This window comes from Channa argus, chromosome 13 (assembly GCF_033026475.1).
Source record: "Channa argus isolate prfri chromosome 13, Channa argus male v1.0, whole genome shotgun sequence".
Lineage (NCBI taxonomy): Eukaryota > Metazoa > Chordata > Actinopteri > Anabantiformes > Channidae > Channa > Channa argus.
The window spans coordinates 3,029,376-3,048,566 of record NC_090209.1 but is presented as its reverse complement, the minus strand read 5'-3'; the positions used below and the strand labels follow the sequence as shown (position 1 = coordinate 3,048,566).

Genomic DNA, 19,191 nt, shown 5'->3' with positions numbered 1-19,191 from the left:
TTAAATTGTTTTTGCACTGCTCTATTACTGGGGTTTTTTAAGGTCATTTCCAATGACAGATAAAATCAGCCACAGAAAGTAAAAGTACAACCTCCCCACCCAACCACCTCCTTATAAGGAATGAAGACTTCTTGCCGAACTCTGCCCTCAAATACTATTACACTGACCATTGCTGCTGTATCTATCTATCTTTATTGCCTAATGCTCTTACTTTTTTGGCTCTTATTTTTTATTTTATTTGTATTTTATCTTATTTCTATTTTTCTTGCTATTTTTATTTTACTTTACTGTATCAGTGAGCTCAGTGAGCTCATGTTTGAGCATTTCAGTGAGCTCTGAAATGAGCTCAGTGCATCAGTGCAACTTGTAGCCTTATATATTTGTGAATCTCTTTGTATCACTTTGTTGTGTATGTTGGAGTCAGGTTGTGTCATTGTGTTTGACTAGAACACTGAGCAATGTGCCCTCTAGTAACAGTAATAGTAAATTGCACTGTTGGAAGAATTCAGTTGGTGTGAACTAGTGCAGTAACTTAAAGAAGTACCCAGGTCTCTTACTTCAGTATATGAAGTGAACACAGTGAATACTGTAGGAAGTTTATGTGTGTAACAGAAACATCTTTACTCACAAAAAGTGAGCAGCAGAGAAATAAAAGTGGGTTGGTGAAAAAGAAAGAAGGGATTTTTGTTTAGTCCACAATTGTGATACACAGTTGCCCAAAAGCAGTTTTTGTGGAAACACTCTCAGTTTGAGTGATGACAGAACAATTTCTGTGCTACACTAATTTGAAAACTTCTGTTAAAATATGAACCATACTTTGTGTGCATTATACTTGAAATAAAATAGAATACTATGAAAAATATTTAAGCATTTTTTTACTTACCTCATATTACTCAAGGACCTATTGACTTGTTATGATTCACATTCTATGAATCCTACATGCATCTACAAAATATTACACACATGCTCATCACAGCTAATCTGAGTTAAAAGGTTTTGAATGATCACATACACAATTTAATATTTTTTAAACAAATTACAACCTTCTGATTCTGTTTTCATGCACAAATTCATGTATGTTTTAATTTGTTACTCAAATAGTAGGGAGTCACAAACCATCATAGCAGGGGCGACTGTGGCGCAGGAAGGTAGAGTGGTTGTCCACCAATCTCACAGTTGTTGGGTCAATCCCCTGGTCACATGTCAAAGTGTCCTTGAGCAAGACACTGGACCCCAGCTGCATTACAGCTCCCCCATTGGTGTGTGTGTGTGTGTGTGTGATTGTGAATGGGTGAATGAGAAGCAGTGTAAAGTATTCGTGCTATACACAGTAAAGATGTGATGTACAATGTACAGATGTTATTTTGAAATCTATTAATGTAGATTTCATTATGTACTTAAATTATTGTGAATTTGAGCTTTTCATGCAGATCAACAAACTTACAAACTCCATATGACCTTCTCTGTACTTCTCCATCAGCATCCTCAAAGCAAATACTGCATCTGTTGTTCTCTTTCTAGGCATGAAACCATATTGCTGCTCACAAATGTTCACCTCTGCCCTTAGCCGAGCTTCCACTACTCTTTCCCACAACTTTATTCCTCTGTAGCTGCCACAGCTCTGCTCATTTCCCTTGTTCTTAAAAATTGACACCAGTACACTTCTCCTCCAGTCCTCAGCATCCTCTCACTCTCCAAGATCTTGTTTAACCAACTAGTCAGAAACTCTACTGCCACCTCTCCTAGACACTTCCATACCTCCACAGGTTTGTCATCAGGACCAACTGCCTTTCCACTCTTCATCCTCTTCAACATCTTCCTCACTTCACTCTTACTAATCTTTGCTACTTCCTGCTCCACACCGGTCACCTCTTCTACTCTTTGTTCCCTTTCATTTTGCTCATTCATCAACTCTTCAAAGTGCTCCTTCCATCTTCACATCACACTCCTGGCACCTGTCAATACATTTCCATCCTTATCTTTAATCACACTAACCTGCTGCACATCCTTCCCTTCTCTATCTCTTTGTCTGTCCAACCTGTACAAATCCACCTCTCCCTCTTTAGTGTCCAACCCAACATACAAGTCCTCATATGCTTTTTGTTTGGCCTTTGCCACCTCTACCTTCACCTTAAGCTGCATCTCCCCGTACTCCTGTCTATTCTCTTCAGTCCTCTCAGTGTCCCACTTCTTCTTAGCTAACCTCTTTCTCTGTATACACTCCTGAACTTCCTCGTTCCACCATCAAGTCTCCTTGTCTACTTTCCTCTTTCGAGATGACACACCAAGTACCCTCCTACCTGTCTCCCTGATCACATTAGCTGTAGTGGTCCAGTCATCTGGAAGCACCTCATGACCACCCAGAATCTGTCTCAGCTCCTCCCTGAAAACTACACAACATTCTTCCTTTTTCAACTTCCACCACTTCGTCCTCTGCTCTGCCTTAGTCCTCTTCATCTTCCTCAACACCAGAGTCATTTTACACACGGCCATCCTGTGTTATCTGGCTAATCACTGTTTATAACAACATAACAGATTACAACATCAACACAAGATGTCATCCACCTGAGAGCTTCTACCTCCGCTCTTATATGTCACCCTATGTTCCTCTTTCTTCTGGAAGAAAGTGTTCACTACAGCCATTTCCATCCTCTTTGCAAAGTCTACCACAATCTGTCCTTCTGCATTCCTGTCCTGAAGACCAAATCTGTCCATCACATTCTCATTACCTTTGTTCCCTTCACCTACATGTCCATTGAAATCTGCAGCAATCACCACTCTCTCACTTCTGGGGATGCTCTGCATCACTTCATCAGAATTTCTCCTTCTCTTCTAACTGACATCCTACCTGTGGTTCATAACCTCTAACAACATTGAACATCACTCCTTCGATTTCTAGCTTAAGACTCAACAACCTTTCTGATCCTCTTTTCACCTAGAACATTCCTCGCAAACTCCTCTTTCAGTATAACTCCTACTCCATTTCTCTTCCTATCTGACCCATGGTAGAACAACTTGAACCCTGCTCCTAAGCTTCTAGCCTTGCTTTCTCTCTAGCCTTCTCTGTCAGAGAGTTGCTCAAAACAGCAATCTGACTTTGTTTTGTTGTTTCGCACTATCTGCTATGTTGGGCTTCAGTTTAATTTCTGACCTAGAAATTGTACCAAATCTAGTATATTATGTAATGTAATGCATTTGTAAATATAATTATAGTTATAGTTATAGTTATATTGCTCACCTGGCAAACCTAACACAAATTGTTTCTGGCAGAGAACTGTGGTGAGAGTTGGGTTAAAACACGCAGGGTAACAGGTGAAATCAATCAGGACTGTTGATGAGCGTCGAAGTTGCTCGATTAACTATGAAACAGAAAATGAGACAAAGGGACTGCAAAAGTGAAGGAAGAGATCGTGACAATTTATATCTGAAATATCATTTTTTATTTCTGTACATATTTGTATAGTCTTGACTTTATTATGACTTGGAATTACTTTTTTTTGAATAAGCACAATCTAAATAAAGTTGAATTGCGCTACTGACTGAAACAACTTTTTCCTCATTAAAATATATTTGAAAAAGTCAATTCAAAATATTTTTGCCTTCCCTCTACCTTTTCTCTTCTCGGACATTTTGGGATTAATTGTTGCTATTTCTCATTTCCACGTGTTGGAAGATTGACTGTTTAAGTTCTGAAGGCAAAACACTGCAGTCTAGTGGTGGGATGCCAAAACTTTGTTGGTCCCGAAATGTACATGCATTGTGGGAGATGTAGTTTATGGTCAGTGTACATTTTCAATTAGTTTGGACTTCTATATTAAGACAACCATTGAGTTTGACAATCTTTATTTCTATCACTATCACTAGCTGAGTGGGACTTTAGGAGCTCATGTTTAGTAAGGTGTACAGTAGTGTGACCTTATCAAGTAATGTGCTCCACCATAACACAACACATTATATCTAGAAATTGAGTTATGTTCAATGTCTGGACTAAGCTGCAGCTGTAGAAAGGAACCTCACGCTGATGCGGAAGTGTGGTTTCTCTAAAGGCTAATAGAAAGTATAGAAACATAAAATAATCAACAAAATACAACAGAATAAAACAACAAAAGTACAGAGACATGTCCCCAACAATTTCTGCTTGAAGTATCTTATTCAAATACAAAAACTAGTTTCACGTTGGTGTTGTGATTGCGGAGTAAATATGGTCATAGACTGCGTGGCTTTGGTTGAGGATTTGGTAGGAAGCGGGTGGGTCCACAGTCTCATAGGGGGCTTCTTCCACAACAAAGGCCGGATAATTATTGTCATACAGGGCATGCTGAAAAAAGCAAAAGGGAAACTTCATCATAGTGACAAAAAATTGATAGTGTGTCTAAAATACCATTTGGAGCCAACAGCCCTGATACCTGTTGTCCTGTTCCATCATGTTGTTCACTTCTGCCAGTTGAGGTCCCTCTGCTCTTTAAACCTGTGGAACAAAAAGACAGTTATTGTGTTTTATTTGTTTTATAACTCAATATGGAGTAGAATATATAGGGAGATGACCCATCATTACATTTTGGTATTATCTTCCATTTGTAGAGGAACAGTAGAAATACAGCGAGCAGCACAACTGCATTCAGAGAAACAGCCAGAGGGATGACTGAACCTGGAGAGTGGGAAAAACTGAATAAAATAACTCGTCACAATTTAAAAAACGTGAAAGCAGATCTGAGTGGCAACTGAATTTGAATGAAGTGCTTGAAGAAATTAACGCCTTTCATCCAGATTCACTTCTAATAGACTAGTTGATTTAACTTCTGCCGAGTTCAATTGTTAAACACCTTGAGGCTCATTGAGGTAGCAACCAGGTCACGTGTAAAAATGTCAATGGCTGCAATGTAAGTGGCAGATGTGCAATGTAGCATTGCTGGTCATCCTGTCTGTTAAGAGTTGTTTAACTTAAGGATGGACATGGGCCAGAGGACTGAGAATCTCCACAGACAGATCTGATGGATTGTGTTAAACACTCGATTAACTTTTAGCACTTTGGTTAACTGAATGGTTTTCGAATGGCTTCCTATAGTATATGTCACGCTTTTCTGATGGTTCCTGAACCATAAGTAAAAATGTTACTTGTTATTCACAGAATTTGAAGAAGCTAGACTCTTAAATGTTGTCTTTGATAGTCACAATTGCCTTTGTTAGTGCAGTTGTGGGCACAGGCTTTTATGTTAAAGTGACATTTCTTCATTTCTTTCATTTCTGATTTAACGATATCATAAACATATTAAACTACCCAAGATTAAAGTGTGGTGACTCTTTTGGGTGAATGACAAAGTTGCAGGATACCAGAAGACTGTGTGTGATCAATAATAACAAAAAAATACATTAAATATCTGAGACCTTCAGAACATGCAGGAACATTTTCATTTTCAACTAAACAGTAGAAAATTACCGTTCGTAACTGTGATCTCAAAGTCCCAGCATGTATTTTCGGTCATTTGTCTTCCTACACCACATCTGTACTGTCCTGAGTCAGACTTGGTCAACTGTGTGATGGACACATTGAAGAAGGTGCTGTTCCCATATTCAATGCTGTATCTGTCCTGCCTTGCTTTGACATTGTTGGTTTCAATGATGACTTGTTGACATTGTTTCCTACAGAGGAACTTCGAGTTTAGTTCCGCTGCAGTCAAGGGACATCTAATTGTGATGTTTCCTCCTTCAGGAATGCTGTAAACCCCAGGTTCTCCCAAGATTACTTTGCATCGCTCTGTTGAAAAGATAAAGAATAGAAAGACGTAGGAAAAATCGGGAAGGGTTGCATCAGGAAGAGCATTCTGATGGGCCAATTCAATGTACAAACACCATGATCGACTGAGCTTACAGGATGATCAGAAAGAGGGGGAGGGGGGGGGGTTAGTCAAATTGGATGGTGCCTGGGAAACTGATGGAATGCTGAATCACTTTAGAATTTATTTCCTCAGCATATTAGATCATATTTTTGACTGTTATGGCCATTGTCGCACATAGATAGTGAAAAAATGTTTGAGACAATGAACTTTAAAATCTATGTAAATTATCAATTGATTCACTTCTACACTACATTAATTAATCAGAAAGCATATAATTAACTACATGGCTGATTGTCCTGACATTTAAAAGTCTCCTCAAGTGTATTTCATGGCTTAGCCATGCTAAATGCTGGAGGCTCTGATGCACAACTCTAACTCAGATACAGTTAAATTAGAGAAAGGTTTAACAACTGAATTGATGCATATGCTTGTGGGATCTGTCACTCTGCTGGTATTTTATATCTCTGGAAACTCACCTTTAATCCTGATTTCAAAATCCATGTAAGAACCTTGGGAAGAAGAATTGGCCACACCAAACCTGTACCATCCTGCATCAGACAGTGTCAGTTGTTTGATGGTAACAAATAATTTCTCATCATATCTAATGATGTATTTGCCAGTGGTGGCTCTATTTCCAAGTGCTTCGATAAGGATGTCTTCTTTTGTGCAGTTGTTCCTACAGAGGTAAATTATGGTGCTTTCAGGTCGACCAACTTTGATAGAGTGTCGGAAATCTTCTCCCTCAGTTTTGGGAATCATCATTTCTCCATGAATACCAGTGTTTCTATCATTCAGCACTGCAGGAAAGAAATCATCAGTCATAAGTACCAGGGTCGTGTATATGGCCCTTTCAAAAATGTACATGTAAATTAGCATGTGACTTCACATACGATACATTCAATTAAATAGCGTGTGTTTCTCAAGTTTTGCATTTCACATGTCAAGTTCACAGGCATTTGTGGTTTTTGTACATTTCAGATGTGATGTGTTTTTAAGCCTATGTCTTTGTGGCTAAACCACATTGCTACAGCTTTTATTGCTATTTTATCGCTATTTTCAAATTGCTATTATCTATTTTGCCACAGTGCAGGAGAAGCCATAGAATCAAGGTTCACTGACAGGAACAAGTTCTATATAAGCAGAAAAAAAATGAAAAATCACAGTATCACATATGCATATATGAGAAATTTGAATTATTTATCAAACTTAACCCTATAACACTAAATGAGATGTAAAAATCTGCTGCTTTTCTGCTTCTAAATCGAAAATTTGAGATTACTCAATTTATTAATTCTCACTAATTGTTTGTTGGCTTTCAAGCAAAACAGCCCGACTTATTCCCTGATTCCAGAGTCTAAAGTGTGAGCATATGATGCTTTGTGTTCTCATGTTATTAAACATGATAAAAAATATAATAAATCAATTAATATGAGTCAACAAATTAAAGTGCAGCACAAAAAAAATCTGATAGTAATAAATGTGTGCAGATCAAAAGGTCTATATGCAAATCATAGGAGTGTTTGTGCTGCAGGTTTAAAAAGATTTAGTCCTCACCTGATAAGAAGCAGAAGAACAAAACTTGGTGGATATTCATTCTGAATTGGATCCTGAAAGAGAAAAAATTAAACTGCACCAAAAACTACCTTTATGGCTTCAGTTTTTACAGTTTTTTTCTGATGTGTATATTGACTTCCCTACTTTAAGTTCCACTGAAGTTGCTGCAAGTTTTCATGTCAACATAATTTTCCGGTCTTTCACCCACTTTCCTTCTCAGAAGTGAGAAGCTCTAGGAACTCAATGGAAACATGTCTATTCAAGATGTGCACATATTATGTAAAGTAGATTGGATCCCTGATCCCTGCTAACTGGATTGAGGTTCTAGTAAGTAGAGTCTTCATATCTAGAGGCTGGATGCCAGTTTTCATCTATGACAAAATTAAATTGGAATAGGAATTGCTCTATTTACAAATAGTTATTAAATTTTGGTTATACATAACTTTCTACTTTGGTCACATGTGCACTAAACTATCACAATATTATGCTATTGTATACTATACTGCTAATGAAGATAGGCCCCCACCCTCGCAGCTGTTCCATCTAAGAATTATTATTTGGTCAATTAGCTGTAATTATCTAATGCTCAGATCCTTCCCACCATAATGTAAAATGTTTTTCACACTGTACTGCAATAAGCATGAAATATATTTTACTTGAAAAATGTAATCGTAAGGATGGATCCCTTAGGAAATGAAAATGACAATGGTCAATTGCACTGGGTTTATAAATTACACCGAATGCTTTAACCCCATTTATACTTACCTTCATGATCCTGTTAATACCTATCTACAAGTTTTCCCAATAAACTAAGCACCTTTTTGTGAATTGCTGCCTACCACTGGTTAAGTAGTGTATTTTGTTGCTACTGCTGCGACTGCTACTTGCTATTGTTTTAAGTTAGCTTCATTAAAAAAAAAATGCGTAAAAGGGTTTGTTGAACATGATAAAAACTAGTAAGAAGTGCGTATTGTTGATAACTGGTGGGGCTATCCCCTATATAGGAAGTCAAGTTTGACCTGATCCACATTACACAAAGTATTGTGTCTGTGATCAGTCTTCAGCATATGTATGGCATATTTCTAAAGCTACTATGTAACGTGCTTTGCTCTGTAAGATGTGCAAAGTTTTGCGGCTTGATAAGGTGTATACCTCTGTACACCCAACACCACCTCTGCTAGTGGATACTGTACTATATTTAAAATATTCAATTCAATTCAATTCAACTTTATTCATATAGCGCCAATTCACAACAAAGTCATCTCAAAGCACTTTACAGAATAAAGTCAAGATTGTAAAGATGTATAAAGAGAACCCAACAATTCCACCTGGAGCAAGCCATAGGCAACAGTGGAGAGGAAAAACTCCCTTTAACGGAAGAAACCTCCAGCAGAACCAGGCTCAGGGTGGACGGCCATCTGCCTCGACCGGTTGGGGTGAGTGGAAAGGGGAGAGAGAAAAGAACAGAAGCAACAACAAAACATCGGGCAGATTGGTAGGACCAGTAGCTGCACGCTGGTAGACACACAGCTTCAAAGCCCGGGGACACCTGCAGAAAGGGACAGAGAGAGGGGGACAGAGGAGGACAAAGACAACTAAGCCTATGGTAGCATAACTATAACTAACTATATGCTTTATTAAAGAGGAAGGTTTTAAGCCTAGACTTAAAAGTAGAGAGGGTGTCTGCTTCCTGAATCTGAACTGGGATCTGGTTCCACAAGAGAGGAGCTTGATAGCTAAAGGCTCTACCTCCCGTTCTACCTTTGGAAATTCTGGGAACCACAAGTAGGCCTGCATTCTGAGAGCGAAGTGGTCTACTGGGATGATATGGTGCTATGAAGTCTTCTATATATGATGGAGCCTGACCATTCAGAGCTTTATATGTAAGAAGCAGGGTTTTAAATTCTATTCTAAATTTAATGGGAAGCCAATGGAGAGAAGCTAGTGAAGGTGAAATATGATCTCTCTTGCTAGTTCCAGTCAGCACTCTTGCTGCAGCATTTTGGATTAATTGCAGGCTCTTTAGTGAGTTACTGGGGCATCCTGAAAGTAGGGAATTACAGTAGTCCAACCTAAAAATAACAAATGCATGGACCAGTTTTTCGGCATCACTTTGAGACAGGATGCTCCTAATTTTGGCAATGTTCCGTAGGTGGAAGAAGGTTGTTCTAGAGATTTGTTTTATATGTGAGTTAAAGGACAGATCCTGATCAAAAATAACTCAAAGGTTCCTTGCAGTAGTACTGGAGGCCAGACTTATGCCATCTAGAGTAACAATATGGTTGGACATCATATCTCTGAGATTTGTGGGCCCAAATACTATGACTTCAGTTCTGTCTGAGTTTAAAAGTAAAAAATTGTGGGACATCCAGGCCTTTATGTCTTGTAGGCATGCTTGAAGCTTTATTAACTGATTATTTTCATCTGGTTCCATAGATAAATATAGCTGGGTATCATCAGCATAACAGTGGAAATTTATGGAGTGTTTTCTAATAATGTTGCCTAAAGGAGACATATATAAAGTAAAAAGTATTGGTCCTAACACAGAGCCTTGTGGAACTCCATAGCTAACCTTTGTGTGCATGGAGGATTCATCATTAACATGAACAAATTGAAATCTATCAGACATATAAGATTTAAACCAACCTAGTGCAGTTCCCAATTTCAGTTCCAGTCTCTGTAATAAAATGTTATGATCAATGGTATCAAATGCAGCACTAAGATCTAACAGAACAAGTATAGAGATGAGCCCATTATCTGAGGCCATGAGAAGATCGTTGGTGACTTTTACCAGTGCTGTTTCTGTACTATGATGAACTTTAAATCCTGACTGAAAGTCTTCATACAAATTATTCCTATGAAGGTGATCACATAATTGTTTTGCAACTATTTTTTCAATTATTTTAGAAATAAAGGGGAGATTAGATATTGGTCTGTAATTGGCTAAAACACCTGGGTCAAGCAGGGTTTTTTAAGTAGTGGTTTAATTACAGCTACCTTATAGGCCTGTGGTACATAGCCTGTTTCTAAAGATAGATTGATGATATCTAATATGAACGTATCTATTAAGGGTAAAGCTTCCTTGAGCAGCTTAGTTGGAATAGGGTCTAGCAGACAGGTTGTTGGTTTAGATGAGGTAATAATTGAAGTTAGCTCAGAGAGATCTATGGGTAAAAAGCAGTCTAACAGGGAGTGGGGCCTTATTGATGACTCTAGCACTGTTGTACGTAAAGCTCTATCTGTAATATCTGGGGAGAGGATCTGGTGAATTCTTTCTCTAATAGCTACAATTTTATTCATAAAGAAAGTCATGAAGTTATTGGTGCTCAGAGTTAAGGGAATAGTAGGCTCAAGAGAACTATGGCTCGTAGTCAGCCTGGCTACAGTGCTGAACAGAAACCGGGGGTTGTTCTTGGGTTCTTCTATTAATGATGAATAATATGCTGTTCTGGCATCACAAAGTGCTTTTCTGTACATTTTAAACTGTTTTTTCAGGCTAAATGAGATTCTTCTAAATTTCTGGAACGCCACTTCCATTCTAATTTTCGTCTTGCTTGTTTTAAGTTACGTGTTTGTGAACTATACCATGGAGATCACCTCTTCTGGTTTACTGCCTTCTTTTTCAGAGGGGCAACACTATCGAGTATTGTACGTAGTGAGGCTGCAGAATTGTCAACAAGATAATCTACTTGTGCAGGAGTAACATTAAGGAGACTACTTCCCATTGTATTAACATATGGTGAAGCAAATGATGAAGAAATAATTTCTTTAAATTTGTTGACAGCTTTTTCACTTAAGCATCTGCTATAGTGGAATGTTTCCCTAACTGCTATATAGTCCGTTATTGTAAATTCAAATGTTATTAAAAAATGGTCAGACAGTAGAGAGTTGTGAGCAAATACTGTTAAATTATCCGTTTCAATTCCATATGTAAGGACAAGGTCTAACGTGTGACTAAAACAGTGAGTGGGTTTATTTACATTTTGGGAAAAACCAATTGAATCTAATAATGAATTAAACGCAGTGCTCAGGCAGTTACTGTCAGCATCTACATGAATGTTAAAGTCACCCACTATAATGACTTTATCTGTACTAAGCACTAAATCAGATAGAAAATCAGAAAATTCAATCAAAAACTCTGAATAAGGGACTGGAGGACGGTACACGATAACAAATAATAGTGGTTTTTGAGTTTTCCAGTTTGGGTGTGAAAGGCTAAGATTAAGGCTCTCAAATGAGTTATAACTATGTTTAGGTCTAGGAATTATTGATAAGCTAGAATGAAATATTGCTGCAACTCCTCCACCTCAGCCTGTGCTTCTGGGAACATAATGATTAATATGACTTGGGGGAGTTGACTCATTTAAACTGACATATTCTTCCTGCTGCAACCAAGTTTCAGTGAGACAAAATAAATCCAATTGATGATCGTTTATTAAGTCATTTACTAACAGAGATTTAGAAGAGAGAGATCTGATATTTAATAGTTTTGGGGTTTTGTTCTGTAAGAGGAGTAGTCTTAACTTTTATTAGGTTATTATGATTAACTCCTCTTGTTGTCATATTTACTTTATGTAATTTAGGTCGGGGAATAGACACAGTCTCTATAGGTATGTGGGAGTTGTGGGGGGGTGACGGTTGTAAGGACACTGGAGAGAGACATGTAGGACTGGATCTCTGCATCCTAGGCTCAACTCTGGATTGTCATACTTTTGGTTGTCTAATAAAACCAGCCATATTTCTGGATAAGAAAGCTGCACCATCTAAAGTAGGATGGATGCCATCTCTCCTAATCATCCCAGGTTTTCCCCAAAATCGTTTCCAATTGTTGATATATGTATTCTATTACAGTAAAGTACTGCATATTAATTTTGTGTATTTGGGTCATCCTAGCTCTTCAGAGGTTGTTCTTTGCAGTTTAGGTTTGATGTTCTGTTAATTGTACCCATAGCTGTTACGTCCTCAGTCTACTGCTGCTGCTCAGAGGTCTTGGTAGTTCTTGATAAAATACTTGAAGCTGTGAGACAAACAAAGTGCAGAAGGATTGGATGCAGTAAATCATCTCTCCTTCAGGCTGTTATACTGTGGTAATATTTGATAAATGTAGGAAAACCTGACCCAGTTATTGTAACTATAATTACTACAGTATATACAACTACAATTAACTTCATGTAACAGTATTGTGCCACATCACTACATTATCACTGCCAGAGACCACACAAATTGACTATGTGTCCACTCAGGCCACCCACCAAAAACATCTGAAACAAAATAATTAGATTTTCTAATTTTGGAAAAGGTTACGTGCAGTTTTATTTCTTAGAAATTATTTCTTATTTGCTCAGACAATGTTTTTTACTGGTTGCTGAGCTGTGAAGCACGAAAATACAAAGCAAAAGATGCAATTAAAACTGATAAATATTAAGACGTCACAATTGTGGTAAATATGCTGCTTTACGTATATTGTTAATGCTTCTGTTAATCTTAGACTTTTTAGATGATTTTGAGATGCCACATAAACTGTGCAGTTTTAGTAATCATGAAGTTCTAAGGTTTGCATCCCACTTACTTTGACCTTCAACAATCCTACTGACATTGTCATTCTTGGATCTTTTCTTAAATATATGCTTATTAATAATATTAGGTTAAAACTAATATTAAGGTAACATTTTGAGATTCTGGCACATATTTTTGAGAGTTAGATGAGAACAGTGAAACAGGAGCCAGCAGGCAGTTAACCTACAGTAGCTTTCTGTAAAATCTAAAATACAAGCAAAGCTAAACTGTCAGACTAGTAAGAAAATGCACCTTTAAAGAAACAGACAGGTACCTGATAAAAGCAGAAATGGAGACTGTGACAAATCATGAACTGCAATGGAAAAATCTCTGAAAGTGTAGGAACCTATGTTACTTCACTACTTCCAGTCACTACCTGCTAAAATGCAAAGTTGCTCAATATAATGTTTGCTTCAACTTCTAAATTTAACATTCAGCCAGCACACAATGATGATGACATCAGGGTGAATGCGTAACATCATTTTTTTGCATAAGTCTTTAGTTTTTTGAAGTAGTTGGTGTAACACTTAGACAGCACTGAAACTAATTGAGCTTTTAGAATAAAAGTGCAGTTTACTGATTATTCTCCATCAGAATTAAACTCACTGATTCTCCTTTATGTAACTCCTTTATTCTCCTGCTACCACAGTAGGAGTGATCAGATGTCTCACATTGCTTTTCTTAATATGATAATGAAAATTAAACATTTTAGAGCAAATTACATGGGAGATCTGTTGAGTTGCATGAGAGACGGCCTACAGTTGATAGGATTCCACTTTCAAAGCTGCAAATAAGGAGGCAGCAAAATGTTGAACGGATGCAGGAGACGAGAGAAAAATATGGACAAAAGAATTAATAAGTAAAAAAGTGGACATTAAAAGTTGAAAGGAAAAAAGGAAGAAGTTACTCTTCTCTCACCCCACAATTGTCACCACTGTATGACTGTATGACATATAACTCTGTGTTCTCTCCCGTAGTTGTCTTTCTCGTTCTCTGTCCCCCTCTCTCTGTCCCTTTCTGCAGGTGTCCCCGGGCTTTGAAGCTGTATGTCTTACAGTGTGCAGCTACTGGTCCTACCAACCTGCCTGATGTTTTGTTGTTGCTTTTGTTGCTCTTTTTCTTTTCTGTCTCCACTTTCCACTCACCCCAACTGGTCAAGGCAGATGTCCGTCCACCCTGAGCCTGGTTCTGCTGGAGGTTTCTTCCGTTAAAGAGAGTTTTTCCTCTCCACTGTTGCCTTGGTTTGCTCCAGGGGAAATTGTTGGGTTCTCTCTATACATATTTATAGTCTTGACTTTATTCTGTAAAGTGCTTTGTGATGATTTTGTTGTGAATTGACGCTATATAAATAAAGTTGAATTGAATTGAATTTATTTTGTAGTTGTTCTATATGTTTTCAGTTCAGGATACCAGCAGTGTTAAATCATATGTTATGAAAATTTGAACAACCTTTTCTACTGTTCATTAGTTTGAATAGACAATGTTGTATTTTATTTAAAGCTTAAGTTGAACATGATTTAAATCTGTTTTATAAAGTATTTTAAGATACTTCTCTTTTCTTCCAAAATAAAATTATTATTTTAGAGTCTTGAGCATGTGTTAACACTTTATTTAAGGAGTTTGATAAGAATGATATGGGAAATTCTTTTAAAATAACAATGTTTTCCTTCTAAACTATTAATTAAATACTGGATATGTATGTAGAGTAACAGTTTGTACCTGGAGCTTAACCAGACTTTTCATTAACCAATGTGACTGAACATAAAAGTCGAATGTGACTTGTCTGAATAAGTGTAACCTTTCTCACTAAAGTCAATCACTTCATTCCTTAGTCCATAACCTTAGTCACTCCTAGATCTCTGCACAGCACCAGTCATCTCAAGTACACTAGACATAAAAGTTTATGCTTGAACTTACTTTAGTTTAATTTAATTTAATCCAAATGCAGCACTAATCGTTTTGGAATCAATCATTTGCCAAAATCTACCAGCAGAAATTGGTTCATAGTTACAGAGCTTATTATCAAACTGCATGTAATTTCATCTCAGCTAATGTGACTAACAATTTCCTTTTTCTTTCGTGTAGCTGCTCTGCCGACACCATTTCGTCAGACCGTTGAGATGGTTCTTATCAACCTGAGGAACCGGCCCCTGAGAAGCTCCCACATCTCCACCATGTCAGAGTCCATCCTCAGCCTCTACCACAGCCTCATCACAGGCACTAAAGACTTCCCTGTGATTAGATGTGAGAGAGCCTTCATCTCACATGTGATCACCACACCTTTTCCCTACACCCAGCAGAGCCAGAGAGAGAACACAAGACCATCTCCTCTTATGGTGGAACCAGCAGGTTTGGTGATGCCCACTGGAGGCTCCAGCTCTTCTCCTAAGACCATTTGGACTCCGGTTCATCCTGAGAAGGCCGAACTCAGAGCGCTGAAGGCCGACCGGAGGAACTGTGTCCGCAACATAGACTTTTTTGGCAGCTCCTTCACCAGAGTCATCTCCGCTGTGTACTGCTCAGACGGCAGTGAGCTGGACAACTACTGGAGAGTGACTGACTACAGTGCCGATGGACACATTCTCATGTCTGTCCTCTGTCGCTTCAACAGGAAGACGGCACAGTTTGCAGCGACACAGAGACAGGGGAGGACAACGAACAGAGAGGGGGACAACAGCAGCAGCAGCTTGCCTCCACCCAGGATGCATTTGAGACTCTGATGGGATGATCCAGATCTCATGCATTTAACAGTTCCTGGTGGACCCACGGCCCCTGGCAGCATCTTGCTCCAGAGACATGCTGCACCATATGAAATATATGGTTGTATGAGGGACTTGTACTGTACATATGTATATAGTTAGTTTATCAAGGTCAGTGTTTGTGGTGCTTCCTGCACATGTATTTCTTGGAGCTGGCCTTTAGTTAATATAGTAGATTTTACAGTAGATTATAGAATTTTTAATTAGAGGGACTTGTATTGTATATTGTACATATGTATATAGTTCATCAAAGGTCACAGGTTCAGTCTTTATTTCTTGAAGCTGGCCTGTATTTAATATAGTAGATATTAGTATTTTTATAGTGGAGTTGCATGAGAGATAGTTTATAGTTTATAGAAAGCTCTGATTACTGCAAGTTATTTTTGTAAAGGTTGAGTTTTTTTTAAAGGTTGAGAGCTACAACAAACTCCTAGAAACAAGCTCTTTTCAAAGAGATTCGAGACATTTTCTTCACGCAGGATATAAACTAAATTAGGCAAAATATGTTGAGACACAAGTTCCCCTGCAGACTTCAACAACAAAAACAGCTAAATGCCTTTTTCAAGAAGAACAATCACTGATTTTTCAGCACATGGAGCAAATTCATCAGCTCCCACTTTGATGCAGAGCAACTTACAAATGAGGTACAAAGCAAGCAAAGAATCTAAGTCAAATATTAAAGCACAATGTGACATGTTTCTGTATCACGTAAGACAAGTGCAAGATAGAATAAATAGGAACATTGTGGTTTGTATTTTTAGTTTAAGTGCAGAGGATTTGAAGGGTCGGTTTTATCTTCAAATTTGTTCTGAATATTGAGAGTGAGCCTGCTGAGTGTCCACTTTGTTAGCTTGTACCATCATGCGCCACTGAGATAAATAGCTTTAAAATTACAGATGTTTTCAGTAAATTAACACACTAACCAAGTATTATGCCAATAATTATAAATTACTTTTATTTCCAATATTTGTTCAGAAAAATTACTGTTATTTAAACAGCATTTTTCCACTTTCTTAGAATACAGTCTAATTAATTTTAAACTGCAATAATTATCTGTAATTTTAATATGTAGGTCATTATATAAAAGTTCATGTTCATGCAGTCAAATTAATATTTTTCTTTGTAATTTTCAGGTAAATGAGTAATATTTTACCATAAAAAATATATTTTTATTAAATCTATAAAATTTATAATTTTATATTTGTGTACTTTCACATTCTAAATGCAAATTTTTCATGAATTTAACATAAATCTAATTGTAATGTCATCCCGATGTCAATCCAGCCTTTTTCTTTTAGGCCTATACAAAGTATATCATTAAGATCCATATGCAGATTTCATGATGTGATGCCATTGCTGCCATAAAGATGACATAGTTTGGTCATTTAAAGAGAAGAAAAAGCATGAGATTAAGAAATTATAATCCTATTTTCTATTCATTATTCATAAATAAGATGCTCAGTTTTACTATAGCATGTTGCCAGTAAGGCAGTTACCATGTTCTACATGCATTCAGCTTTAGCGTAGCATTTATGCACTGCTCACAACCACCTTTATTGAGCACAGACAGTGGGGAGGGGACTGCGGGAAAAGCTTCTTCCATTTTTTCTGCGTGTTTTTGTCACTTGTTTTATATTTTTTATTTTACAGATAACCGGCAACAATGATTTTCATTCCTTTGAGTTTTTAAGATAAATTTGTAACAAGAACTAAAGTGTACTATAATGTAGTATATAATGAACATAGTTTACAGTGTACAAATCAACTTAGTGGTGCTCTCTGGTGGACAAACTATGTAAAGGGGACAGTTTTCAAAAGACTTCAGTGCTAGTTTTAGTTTAGTTCCTGTCCTGAAATTACTAATTACCTATGGTACCATTGAAAGTTATAGTCACTTCAGAAACTATTCAGACTATTCACCTTTTGCACATTTTAGTTTTTAAAATATTTACAAATGGACTTTGCTTCTATTTATATACAAACTATAACCAAAGTGAAATGATTGATTGGACATACTTTAAAAAGACCCACACCTGTATAAGTTCTCACATTTCAGACATGTCAGCACAAAAACCAAGCTATCATCATCAGCACAAGTGCGTTGAACCATTTCTAGAGTTTGAACTTCCCCAGTGGCCTCAATAATAGTGAAAACAGATGTCTGGAGTTTAATGGTGCTCTCTGGTGGTCAAACTATGGTGGTCATCAGTTTGATAACCGATCCTGTCTCCTAAAAAGTACGTTCCTAAACAACTAAACTGCAAACGCTGTTACTACGTTGCAACGTATTTTAACTTCTTTGCGACGTGTCAGTGTCATCGAATTTAAAATGAGCTAATATTTTCCATGAAATGGTAAAATGTCTGAGTTTCAACATCTGATGTGTTGTTTATCTTTTATTGTGAATAAAATATGGGTTGATGAGATTTTCAAATCATTGCATTATGTTTTTATTTACGTCTTCACATCTTCCCAACTTTATTGGAATTGGGGTTGTTTTTATTACGGTTATTAGTGTATCACTGAAAACAGCCAAAAGTTGGATTCTCGCCAACTATTGGACAACTTAGATCAACCAGTTAATAAATGATTATACTTTTAGTTATTGAGCTCCAAATTGTTAAATGACATGAAAGTTACTGGAAACCAAACTATTCACCAATGAGCAAGTAAGTGGGAGGAGAGCGGAGTTATTCAGGGTCGTGCTCAGAGGAGGGACTCCGTTCTTTAGAGAAGGGAGAAGTTCTTGGTTGGCCAGGGAACAAGAAACAGAGGCTGTGTTTCAGAGCTTCAACATGGACATTCATCATATTTTGATCTGCTTCTTCATCATCAGTGAGCATATTCATTATTTTTGTCACCAGTGGGCTTTAGTCACAGCTCTAGCTTCATTTTTATCTGTTACTTACTTGTTGCTAGTTTCTCTGGTTACAAATGAACATGATGCTCAGAATTAAAATCAAAATGCTGTTTATTAAAAGTACTTCTCTCCTCAACACAGACTGTAAACCTGTTAGAAAGGAAGGGAATTTATACGTAATCTTTGGTTTCATTTACGATAAATTTATAAATGTATATCATTAATGTTATGCTTTTTCACTTCAAAATATTCTGATAAATTATGTTCATTCATATTTGGAATGAAATTATATTTTTGTATACTTTTATGGGCTTTAAAGTCTTTGTTGTATTTCGACTGTAGAGTGGACAGTGATATTTCTTTTGCCACTATCTGATGCAGCCGAGAGAGCTTTGTTTCAAAACACAGGAAACTACCACTAGATTTAACAAAAAGATTATTCTTATAGTAACATAGAAACCTGAAAGTTTCCACCAAAAGAGATCTTAACAGACCAAACTGAGCTGAATCAGTGCATCGCTGGTAACAAACTGAGGGCTGTGACTATTCAAACATCCAAGCCTTTCACATGCAAAAAGGAAAATGCCAACAGAAAGTTAAAAATTACCAAACAACTGTGGACAAA

The 19,191-nt window shown here is 37.2% G+C and overlaps 1 protein-coding gene across 1 annotated transcript; it reads right to left on the bottom strand.

Moving 5' to 3' along the window:
• Positions 1 to 3,464: 3,464 nt before the first annotated feature.
• LOC137139775 (CXADR-like membrane protein) lies at positions 3,465 to 7,527 on the bottom strand. The gene is made up of 6 exons (XM_067527503.1): positions 7,392 to 7,527; positions 6,314 to 6,634; positions 5,438 to 5,755; positions 4,556 to 4,648; positions 4,407 to 4,468; positions 3,465 to 4,318 (listed from the first exon to the last, which is right to left on the bottom strand). Exons 1-6 carry the CDS (start codon positions 7,429 to 7,431, stop codon positions 4,172 to 4,174), a joined length of 981 nt encoding a protein of 326 aa, XP_067383604.1. The 5' UTR covers positions 7,432 to 7,527; the 3' UTR covers positions 3,465 to 4,171.
• Between the last annotated feature and the right edge of the window lie 11,664 nt (positions 7,528 to 19,191).